General features: G+C 34.2%; 1 protein-coding gene across 1 annotated transcript in view; it reads left to right on the top strand.

Moving 5' to 3' along the window:
• The window catches only part of LOC106709645 (serine/threonine-protein kinase 10), a 42,913-nt gene that overhangs the window by 4,239 nt on the left and 25,573 nt on the right, over positions 1-13,101 (top strand). The window contains exons 2-3 of the mRNA XM_045684879.1: positions 12,009-12,110; positions 12,919-13,044. Coding sequence (XP_045540835.1) covers positions 12,084-12,110; positions 12,919-13,044 — 153 coding nt within the window. The 5' untranslated portion in view covers positions 12,009-12,083. The remainder of the gene's footprint in view (positions 1-12,008; positions 12,111-12,918; positions 13,045-13,101) is intronic.

Raw genomic sequence — 13,101 nt, 5'->3', positions numbered from 1 at the left:
AAACTATGTTCTTCATCTGAGCTAAATTTCATCAAGATCCTTTGAGTCGTTCCGAAGGTACCTTCAAACAAACATCCATCTATACTTTCGCATTTATAATAAGTGTTAAAGGTTTGTCGCACACTAACATACAATATGTTACGTTTTTAATAGTAAACTTATGACCAATAGATCCACAATCGAAACTTATCAGATATCGCACTATACAATACTATACAAACTTTATGGCTGCTCGTACTATACGTCCAATACACATTAGATATAAATCCCTTCGTACACAAGGCAAAGTAAATCGTCTAAACTAATATTGTATGGTTGCGCGAGATGTATTTACGGTGAGTACGGGCATAGCGACTACATGTCAACTGTATAGATTTGCTACGCCATCTTGAAAACTGTAGTAACTTTTTCAGGAATCATCGTGGAAAAGTGACATCTTGACAAACAGTTTGCGAGCGATTGTCTTTGGTGACGACAGATTGAAATATCGGCGATGCTCGTTGTGCACGAATCTATGACAGAATTGCGTGAGTCGTTTAGTGATTAAAATCGCCGGGTTTCGAAGATTTACGTTTCTTTGTGTACTAAGGGCTTAAAATGCACAAATGTGGTACATCCGTACGTGTTTTATTCACCCGTGGGCCGACGAAGCTCGCAACTAACCACGAGCGGTCATAAAGTTTGAATACTACAATACACTCATATCACAGTATTACGTTCGGAATGCCACCGTTCTGTTGTTAATAAATCCGTCTCCGGCATTCCATCTCATGCACGTGTTAAACGTATACAGTATCAGAGGTTGTCAAATTACGGCCCGCGTACATAAAAAAAAAAAAATTATATTTAATTATGTTGGACGCTCGCCCCTCAGCTTTAGATTAGGACTCTGCACCTTAGTGCAGCGTCGTAGTTTTAAGAAGTAGATTGTAAATTGCATTACCATAGTTTTAGGAATTAGATAATAACCTTTTTAAAGAATATTGTTAGTAGTTAGTACCAATACTGTTCTCGCCAAGTTTATGAGCAGTGAAAACTAACTATTAGTAGTATACTAGCTGTCGCACGCATCTCAGTCCGCGCGAAATTTCAAAAAACGTAAAAAGAAGCCTATGTGTTCTTCCAGACTATGTTCTACATCTATGCCAAATTTCATCAAGATTCATTGAGTCGTTTCAGAGATACAAACAAACATCCATCCATCCATCTAAACATTTGCATTTATAATATTAGTAAGATTAATGCGGCCCCCTCGAATGAATGTTTAAAAGCACTGGCAAATAATACATCGGCATTTGTCATGCTGTGATCTATATTGTCCTTACTTGACCATAACGAGGTAAACAAAGCAACTTGTACTAGTCAACTGGTAAGGAAAAATCGCTATATTTTTATAGTAGCGTGACTAGAGGTTTACAAGTAGATATGGCCAGTATTTTTAACCTTAAACAAACGTAATACTAACACTTATTTGTGACAATTGACACCGTATCTATTAAATGTGCAGCGCTGCCTATCGGGCGTAAAGTATACTAAAAAATCTTATATTATTTTTTTTTAATAATTAACGATGACGATACGAAGGCGATTGGCAAAAATATTCGTGCTATAACCACTATTTCTACACGTTTCGTAATTTGCCGCCTATACCTAAATCGCTATCAAATATTTTGGTGTGATTACAGAAACTGTTTTGCTCGTGAATTTTAAAACCGCGATACTCTAATATAAATGAAATATACACCGACAAAATTATCTGACCCGGTGGACGTAAATCAAACTAAATTATGATAGCTCACTAGCTACCTTTTAACAGTGGTAGACGCCAACAACAATATCTTGCACGAATTAGAACCACATAGAAGACAGGCATGAAGTGGAAGCAATACCGCGTAGTCTGATGAGTGTGGTGCCGGAGGACTGATTTTAGTCCTCTTTCTCTTCCCACCCTTTTATTATTATGAAGGGAATGGAGGTGAAGGAGAAGTGGATTTGACGGAAGAGAGGACACATAAGAAGGAGAAATATCCTCTTTGTGTGCGTCGCCTTCTCTGTTGATTAAAGGTAGGCAACGCATCTGCATTTGCGGGGATGCCTATGGGCAACGGTCGTCTCGCTATTTTTAGCAAATTCAGGTGACCGTTTGCTTTCATATAAAAAAAACCTCATGTGATGTCCAAAAAGTATCAACATTAGTCGTATTGGAGGTAACTTGTCCGCGATAGCAAGATAGCTTTTCACCGGGCCAAAAAAGTCGCAGCTGGAAGTACATAATAATGTCATTTAAAATGCACTATATTATGACCCATTTTAATTAAATAGTACCAAGGTGTTATGACGTCACAATTTATGTTATGTATTACATAATGTTAATAACGAGTATTAAAATATTTAACCTTGTCAATAAAGAGTTGGAAATTGTGTTGTACGAACTATTTAGTTATAAATGGTCACGCGACGGTTTGTTTCGATTTTACGAAATATAGTTGAAATAAACATGAGATAGGCAGTAAAAGGAATTAATTTTCGCATCGAACTAAGGTTGAAGTTTTGTTGAAGGAATAGCGGGTGACAGCTCGTATCTTACTAATATAAATGCGAATGTTTAGATGGATGTTTGTTTGAAGTTATCACCGGAACGGCTCATCGGATCTTGATGAAATTTGGCATACATGTAGAACATAGTCTGGAAGAACACATAGGCTACTTATTACGTATTTTTTAATTCCACGCGGACGGAGGCGCAGGCGACAGCAGATATAAAGATGAAATAAATATATTTTTTTACTATGGCTGACAGTCTTAACGCGTATATAATGTTTTATGTATATGAATTTGTACGTATGATAATACATACAAGCTTATTGATATTTTTAACTAAAACCTTAGTTTATAACTTTATGTTCTCAATAAAATATCTCTAACCTTTCCACTAAAATCCGATCAACCGTTAACTCACGGGTAATTCGTATCTAGGGCTTCGTTACAAAATGTAGCACAAACTAACCGCGCCTCCAAACACACCGCGCATTCTAACCGTGACCCGTCGCTTGTCGGGTACAATCACGAACTAATACATGTGTTATAATAAAATGGGACAAGTGCAAGGTGAAGAAGGGTAACATTTAAAATTTCGCATTCATAATATTAGTAAGAAGTAAGACTAGTAACAATGGTCCCTTCTATGTTATAATTTAAATATCTAAAACTAACCGATTTCAAAAATTCTTTCACTGTTCGTAAATTAAACTAACCCCGGGTGACATAGCATATATTTATTACTCGATTTTGAATTCCGCACGGACAAAATCACGGACAACTGCTAGTCGTTTATAAATATATTTTCCTATATAACATTTATGTACGCGACTGTACAAAATATTAACATAATTTTTCAAACACCACACCTTTATCTCGAAACTATTTACGATTCACCCAACGTTATTTGTATGTTGTGTAATTTTTACACACATCAATGTCGGTCGTGCTAGACAAAATCTAGGTCATTCCCCAAGACCTAGCGAGTGAGTGAAAGAGTATAGACTGATAAGTGAAAACCAATAGTCAATACTCAGACAGTCTATCAGGTTTTTTTACACTAAAATTTAAAGTGGTAAGATTTTTAATTAATTAATAATGGCTTAAAATCACGTATGATCTTCCGGTGACGACACCGACTAGTTTTGGAACCGTCGGGGGTCCAGCTTCAGGGAGAGTGCGAAGTGCGACGTGACCGCTAATCTCAAAATAAACACTCGCCCATCAAAATGGACCCCCGGCGTATCCGAAACTAGTCACCGGAAGATCATAAGTGAGTTAGGCCGCTCTTAATTAATCTTATATATATAAAAGAAAGTCGTGTTAGTTACACTATTTATAACTCAAGATCGGTGGAACTGATTTAGCTGAAAATTGATGGGGAGGTAGCTTAGAACTAGGAGATGGACACAGTAACTTTTTTATCTTGTGTGTATTTTATTTTATTCCGCACGGACGAAGTCGCGGGTAAAAGCTAGTTTATTATAGTATCTCACAAAAGTTTTTTATGTCCCATTTTATATGTTTGTAATGAATAAACTCTGAAACTACTGGACCAATTTCCTAAATTTTCTTTCACCATTACAATGTTACATTATTCCTGAGTAACATAGCTATATTTACATTCAATTCGGCACATAATCTTACAAATGGTGGGGGGTTCACAACGATGGTCACAGTTATTGGTTGCTAACAAGGTTGTCCGCATTGCGTGGACTCACGCGCGACAAGTGACAGGTATGCAATGTGTGACCAGGTCTAATATATGCTAAACTGCATTTCATGAGTGTATCGTCAACGATAGAAGTGTTATTTTTAAACATTTAAATTTATTCTTTTTGTTTAACCCTAAATATGGCACTGGCGGCTACGAAAATTCGCTGAAATAACTTAGCAAAACTGTGTTATTCGACGGAGGAGGGGACGCACAGAAAGAGAATATTTCCCTTATGCGTCCACTCCGTTAAATTCCCTTCCCATCCTTTTTTTATAATAAAGGGGTGGGAAGGGAAGAAGGATTAAAATTAGGGCTCCGGCTCTAAAAGCACTCGGTTCAGTATAAATAGAAAAGGCCTTTCAACATTTACACTACTTTAAAAGCGCTTTCCGTGTTGACTGTATCGTATATTTTCTGCCTTTCGAAGCTTCTTGACCTACCCTCAGCAGCGATGCGGAAACGACTGAACTCTCAAGACACTTGTACTAGATTTCCTTTTAAATTCTCGAAATGCAAATGTGGATAGAAAGAGAATTTTAATTAATAAAGGCAATATTAAAACTTAATTCGTAGCCTATGTGTTCTTCCAGACAATGTCCTACATATATACCAAATTTAAGCGATATCCATTGAGCCGTTCTGGATTGACCTTCTAACAAACATCCATCAATCCATCTAAACTTCTGCATTTATAACATTAGTAAGATTAAAACAGTTGAACTTGGTTAAGCAAGTAGCCAAAAATAAAATATAATATTGCGTATAGAGGTTTCTTTCTATCCCAAGTTTTTCTTGTGTAGGTTCGTTGTTTTATTCCCTATTATTTTAACAAAGTATAAACATAATAAATAATGTAACGTTATCTATTAGTCGAATAAAATAAAAATAAGTTAACAAACTAAACATAACTAGTGCGTTGACACGGCTTGCCCTTATTAACCCGATGTACTTGAGTAATTAGACGTACAGACGAGATGTACAGTCAGCTTCATTCGCGGTATACCAGTTAAAGAAAAATTGTTTAGCACCTCGCAACGAACTTAAACTCCGACCTTCTTTTGCAAGAATAAAAAAATAGACTTGGGTAGAGATAGAGACGAGGAATGAGAAATAATACTATTTATTTCCAACACATCTGTAACCTTATCAGGTCTTGCAAACGTCTATAGACAGCGGTCACCTTGCTGTTTTAGCAAAATCAGTTGGCCGCTTGCTCGTTCACCATTTTCTTTAAAAATATGCTGCTATGGATGTTTATTTAACTGTAGATTATCTTTGTGTGATATAAGCTATTGTTAGAATATTCACCTTATCGTTTTAAATCGTACGAAATGCTCAAAAGATTGTCGCTATAAAACTGGTATACCGCGAACGATGGTGACTGTACCAATTATGTGTAATAAGAGCTTGCAGCTTCTCAATTAAATCAAATAGAGTTATAATGATGAACCAGGAAAATTAAAAACTGTCGAAAGTGCTAGAAAAATCTTGTATTTAAATTTCACTCGTTGATTTTTATGTTTTTTTATTGCTAGTATAATTCTCTCGTACTACGTAATTATTAAAACTTGTAGTTGCCGATTGGTCGAAATTTGAACATAATTAAAAACAAAGCTTTTTTTATTTTTGATTAAAAATAGCTTAGTATACTTCTCTGCATTAACTTTATCCATGTGTTTATATAATATATTCGCATAGGTGGGCACAGTTAATCAAAAAGTTAACTTCGTTAATCGTTAATTCGTTAAATAAAAATTTAACTTCGTTAATCGTTAAAGCGTTTAATTTAAGAAAATTTAACGCAAGTTAAAGTTAACAGTTAAAGTTAATTTTGGTTTATATTACTAGTATAGGGCGCAAGCGGGAAATGGCCATACGAATAATCTCCGAATCATATGGACTAATTTTGTCGAGACTTTCAATAGAACTTAGGCTATTTTTTTACTGCGCTTACGAAATCTCGGGCGAGCGCTAATCCTATCTATAGTTTAGTTATATAATATACTCAAATAAAATTTTGACGATTGGGGTGATGTACTACTGCCTGTACGATATTAATGACATAGCATGCACTAGTTACACACACTTATATACTTCACTGACAATGATGGACAATTGACCTTTTCAGTCATTTTTTTATCGACCATCCATCTTCACGGAATTAGAGAGCTAACTAAATTTAGACAACACAAGTTTTCTATTAAACAGTGAGACATACTCGTATTATGGTAATATTCAAAAGAATATCAATCTCAAATCTCAAACAAAATGCAGTAAGAAGGGACATAAACGTAAGTATGTTTAATACATCTCAAATATAAAATGTCACCTATTTACTTCGGCCGACACCGACTGCGAAATAACAATAATTATACAATATAGATATGTTACAAGAAAGAAGAGAACTTTCTTTAGAGTTTAGAGGGTTTTCATGACATTATTTTGTTACTTTTCAGTGCATTTTGTTTGAGATTGTTTTTTATGTTATTGTAAAGGTCACTTGTGCCGACATTTGAGCCGTTTATTTTGAAAGTGACCTAACTCCGTTTTTCATTTTTTTGCCGATTACCATGGTTACATGTACAACTTCATGTTATTTATCAGTGAAACACTTCAGATTATCACAGAAAAAACGATAATTTTTTTTCACATAAGTTTTCCGAATTAATTAAATAACTGATCCGTGTAGTTTGAAAGTGGCCCAACTCCATTTATAGTTACATCAAGTTATTGTTTCATGCATCTTAAAACAAATTAAAAAATTAAGAAGTGAAAAACACATCATAGCTTACAAGTGACATGTGCACCGGGCAAAATAGAAACATTAAAGTAGCTTTAATGTGGTTGAAAATTGTCGAAGCTTTGGATAATAATATAGAAATTATAGATCATAAATTTTTAATGATATTAACATTCGTTTTTACCAAATGATAGAGATTTAGCCGTGGTAGAAACGGCATTAAAAAAAAATAATTTACTGTACGTTCCCCAAAATTATTACAAGATTATTAAAAAGTGTCGGAAGGGTAATAATTTTATTCTAAATGAAATGAGACAGGAAGATTTTGTATCGACAAAATTATTAGAAGACGCTATTTTTAAAAGAGTAAAAAATTCTGATGGAGAATCAGTAAACTGGTTAAGAAAGAAATCAAAGAATATGTTGGATGCGTTTTGTCAGAAATGAACCATACAAATTTTTTTATAAGACATCCATGAATGAAAATGAAAATTTTAAAGTTCTGAATTTATTACCACGTCGGGGTAGTCTAGTAAATTGTTTTGTAATTTTATGTTTGTAATTTTCTATGTTCTGTAATTAAAAAATGTTTTGAATCGCATAAATTATGTTTCCGAAGTGTTTTCAACATATTATGCTAAACAAATTCCGTATTTTTTTTTTAATTTGAAACATCTTAAATTATGTTGAATGGACTTGGGCACCTTCAAATTTTATAATGAATCTGGCTGTTAATTTTGAAAGTGGCCCAACTCCATTCTTGATAAGAAAACGCACGTTATTTACTTAATAAATGCAACTATTTTAACAGGAACTTTAAATTTAACATCCTTAGATACGCTTAAGCAGTATGACTCCTTAGTATCTTATACGTATATTTTTAAATTCATTGAAACGCAAAACTTTCAATATCTCGATTTGAAGATAAATGGAGTTAGGCCACTTTCAAAATAAGCGGCTCATTTCATATATTAATTTTAGTATAACACAATTTAACATTATTTCACTAACATAATTATTTTATCTTTTTCCTCATTCTTTCTCGTTTTATCGTATACTTTTTTTTTGTAAACAAACAAATTATCTTCGCTATTGTCTTTGCGCAGCGCACGTGCATCCCCGACCATTAGAAGGGTTGGGGCCATAAATCCATCGAGTTCGTTATCGCATTCTCTGTGCGGCTGTCCATTTGATCCTTTGTTCATATTTTTAAAATGCAAAATTATTTTTCGTTTACTATGAAGAAGCCCCAAAAAAAACAAACGACGGTAATAAACACCTAAATCCCTTTTGTTTTTGAGGAATGTTTATTGCGTGCACATTTCGTCTTTCGTATTTTTAAATTTATTTTTCATTGTTTGTTTCTTATCTACGCAATGACAAAAAAATCCTATTTGTACGCTTTTTCAAATGAACCATAAACGATTTTTTTTTATATTTTTTGCCGTCTTTAAACTTCAATATTAAAATAAACATTTTCGTCGCCAACAAAGTTTAGTTGTAATTTAGTTACGACGTTGAAGAGTTATGCACACTTGATTATTTTGATTGCAATTCAACGCAGTGTTTATCTTTTTTACTAGATTTTTGCGTTTCACGTATAAGACAAAGTGTATAATTATTGTATTTAGAATAAAGTACTTTCGTACCTTATGTTGGTTTTATAACAAAATCATGTTCTAAAAAAAAGTGATGTTAAATAAATGAAAACTAGTTTTAATGTGAATAAAATGTAATATAGACTTTTCGAGATATTTGTGTAAATGTGAAATAATTAATAAACTTTGAAGGTGTCTAGCGCCTAAACTTCGCAATATTTGATAGAGGTAAGTTTGGTTAAATCGTCACTATTTTCTAACAAGGATTCTGCGGTACTCTTTTGATCAAGTCTTTCCCGGCCGCTCGGTGTATTGTATAACCTACATACACTCGCACTCGCTCGTTCTCGTTCTCTCTCGTTCTCGGTCACCATTCGACTCGCCGACGGTCCCCGAACATAGCCGAACTTACGAATGTAGCCTGATGCATAATTTAAATAAAATGACAACACGTCAATAAGTGTCTATTGTTACAATTAACGGACTAAATTAACGGAAGTGAAATTTAACGGAAGTTAACAAGAGCGTTAACACTTTTTGAATTTAACTTAAAAGTTAATCCGTTAAGGAAAATGTTAACTTCGTTAATTAACGATTAACGGATTAACGAGTTAATGCCCAGCTCTGTATATTCGGATTGATCTGAAGGATTGATAATTCGGTTCGCTTAGTCCGAGTGCAAGCTCTGCTTTAGCACAAGAAATTGGATATATAGAACAAATCGACGTAAACAGTTATATATCTTAGGGCATCTTTTACAATGTCCAAGTCATGAATAAGCTATTTGGAACTTGTTTATCAAATAAAGTTAATTGCCTTCTTCAATCATACTATAATGTCATAAATGTGACTGTTTTGATAGAACTGTTAAACTGATCTCGCTGAAATTTGGCAGAGATGTAGAACATAGTTTGGAAGAACATATAGGCTACTAATTAAGTTCTTATCTAATTCCTCGTGGGTGAAGTCACTCACAAACGCTAGTCTCCAAATAAGCTGTGAAATGCTGTATTTTGACATGAAGTATTATGTGTTAGTTTATTTAATTCTTTTTTAGCTGTCGCCCTCGACTCCATCCTCGCGGAATTAAAAAAAAACTTTGTAAGTTGCCTATGTGTTCTTCCAAACAATGTTCTACATCTGTGCCAAATTTCATCAAGATCCGTTGAGCCATTCTGGAGATACCTTCAAACAAACATCCATCCATCCATCTAAATATTAGTATGATTTAGTTATTCAGTACTTTACTTGGATTTTGTGAAATAGGCTCTAAACACGTATAATTGTTTTCATGGGATGGACCAATATATGCACTTTTTTCTCTCTTATTCATACATTAATATTACAGACAATGCAGTTTCACAACACTCATACCTATGACGTAGTCGATCTCAGACTTAGTCACGATGACATCATATCTATTTACGAAGTCTGTCGTAGTGTTACGTACTAGCTTGTCATGTTTTCCTGGTACTTTTAGATCCTCTGGTCATTGAAATTGTCTTTATGTGTGTTTTCATTGCAGATATCTATGCAAAAACATATTATCTCTCTTTGAAAACCATATAAGAATGGGAACACACGGTTGGTTCAATTAAAATAGCATTATTTTCATGAAAAGTATATAAAAATCCTGGCTTTAGGGTGCCTCAATCGGGTTCTAACAACATATTCCAATGTGCATGAAGAAATTAGTTCCATATCAAGTCAATATTTTGGGTTTCTTTTTATTTTCCTAGTCATGTTACATCAACAAAATTTAATTAAAACCTCCTTAGTTTATAACCAGCGTCATCTATCGATTTAAATGGTGAATGTATTATCAAATAGTATTTTTAATGGTTGTCAAGTATAGAGACATCAATGCAGGACAAAGTCGAGGGAAAAGGTTAATAAAGATAATAAAAAAATAGTTTATTTATCTTAAATATGTGTAGTTAGTTGGTACAGTGTGAACGGAATCGAAGTGGAAATGGCAGTTTGATAGCGAGGCGCGTTGACACCGCCAACGGAAACATGCTCGCGATAATAATAATATCAATTTAATGACTCATTTAGACGTCTGGTACAAGTTATAAGCGATGGCGTGTCTTTATAATAAAATATGTTCGGCGGCAGTTCTAGGGGGATCTTATGTTGCGACACTTCTAATGTTAAGGACTTACTTTAAAGGGGGAGACATATCGACTTTAAAGAATTTCATAAGCAATGATTAAACAACTCTTTAGTGTAAGAATAATTATGACAAGTTTACAAATAATAGTATAGTATTTTATAAGTATAAATATTAGTATAAGAATTTTCAATTTCGTTATAGGAAATATAGAGTAACTAAAATATCAAGTAATTTCAAAATCGCCACTCTGTGTCATGTTAAGACCTTTTATTTATTTTGTTTGTAAAATATGAAAATAAATCTAAAGTTTTGAAAACTTTACAGTCTTTACTAAACAAAAATATTATGGAATGAATCACAATTATGGCTTTTGTAAACTATTGAAACACAAAACATTGGCTACGAACCATCTTTTAATCTACTTTCTTTAAAAAAAGTATTAAAGGTTCTATAAAATAATGATAATTCAACATATCTGATGATCTCATGAAATATGTTCAGTATTTTTTGTATATTTCTCCGATTGCTTTTAACTTGTACCACACGCAAAACTCCGAGAATATTTTCGCGATTTATTTCCTCCGAAACTCGGAGCACTTGACAGACAAAAATAGATTTTAAGGTTATAAGGATAGAGTTGACAATTCTGCGTACGTCCTCGTTATCTCAGCAAGGACGTTATACAAGGTTAGTTATTACGTGTTTTTAACAAATGGGTGCTTCTCTCCTCTGAGCTGCGTTGGTTTTTAATGAATATTTTTGACGCTTCGAACGCCTGTTTTATGTTCTCCTAGTACTTTTTTACGTAATACATCTTTATTCTAAGTTATTTCACTATCTTAAAATACACTGAAAACGTATTTATGCTGAAATTAATTTATTTAGCTTGAACGTCATTCAAATTTCTGAAAAAAAAAAAACCGTACATGATATCTTACTTCTTAGTAATATGATAAATGCGAATGTTTGGATGGATGGATGTTTGTTAGAAGGTATCTTCGGAAGCGCTAAACGCATCTCGGTGAAGTTTGGCAAAGGTCTAGATAAGGTAGATCATAGTCTGGAAGAACACAGGTTACTTTTTAAGTTTTTTTTTCAATTCCGCGCTGACGGAGTCGCGGGCGACAACTAGGGTATAAAAACAACAAACTAGTGGTTACCGATCAAAGATTTTTTTATAAGAATAACTTTAAGCATATCTCCACAGTAACGTTAACTGTGTCAAATTTCATATTTAAAAATGGTGTAAAGTTTTTCCTTCTCGTATTAAAATTGACGTGTTTGGTTTATGTGTTGCAGGTGAATGGGAGGCAGCGCAGGATGACATCTGGCGGCTGAGGCGCCGCGCGCCGCCGACACGCGCACAACAACACCATGTCGTTTTTTAACAATCTCAAAAAGGTAATAACCATGTTTAAACTGTAGATTTCCAATACTAACCATATTCCTTGATAAACTCTAATATTTATTGATACGCCAATCTAAGTTAAGGGTCGGAGTATTCCAATCTATTCGACTATTATAGTAAATAAAATCCGAGCACAAGCCTCACCATATTAGGAATGGTTACAATCATCATCAGCCCACTATATGTCCCCACTGAGGGGCTCGGAGCCTACCCTAAATTAGGGGTGACAAGGCCATAGTCAACCACGCTGGCCCAATGTGGGTTGACTTCAGACATATCTTGGAATTTCTTCTCAGATATGTGCAGGTTACAACAAACAAGAAAAACCTTCACCGTAAGAACTTCGGATAAATGTACATACGTAAATTGAAAATCTGCTTTACCTCTGAGTCACCGACGTTCCTATGGTTACAATAAACAATAGGAAATATGAAAAAATCTCCTTATATTTTAATGCAATGAATAAGATTGTTCAAATTCCAAAATAAAAGCAAAACATGTCACGGCTTGCAATGCTGACTGTACTTTTGTAAACCGGAGAACACGAACTGAATAAAATTTCACTCGAAATTGATTCAGTTGTAATTTGCGTAGGTAAATTGTGACCTGTCTGTCGGACAAATAGTGTCCGGTATTAAACTCAAATGAAAAGTTATTGTTGATTTAGTTTCAATATATAAAGTCCATTTTTAACTAGTGATTGTAGTGATAAAGTCACGTGATCAGTGCAACTATCAGTAGGAAAGTACCCAAATCACAATCGGTCGGAAAATTAATGCCGTTAAATTGTAAATTTTTCAGGTGCTGCACCTCGGTAGCGGAAATGACGCGAAAAAGAAGAAGGTGTTCAGCAACATCCGCGACAACAGCGATCCCAACGAGCACTGGGACATGATAGGAGAACTCGGCGATGGCGCATTCGGAAAGGTACAACATAGATGTCTATCCGCGGGTTTTTGAGACCAAAATCTCTGTTTAAAACAC

Source organism: Papilio machaon, chromosome 28 (genome assembly GCF_912999745.1).
Source record: "Papilio machaon chromosome 28, ilPapMach1.1, whole genome shotgun sequence".
Classification (NCBI taxonomy): domain Eukaryota; kingdom Metazoa; phylum Arthropoda; class Insecta; order Lepidoptera; family Papilionidae; genus Papilio; species Papilio machaon.
This window is presented reverse-complemented; position numbering and strand designations above follow the sequence as displayed.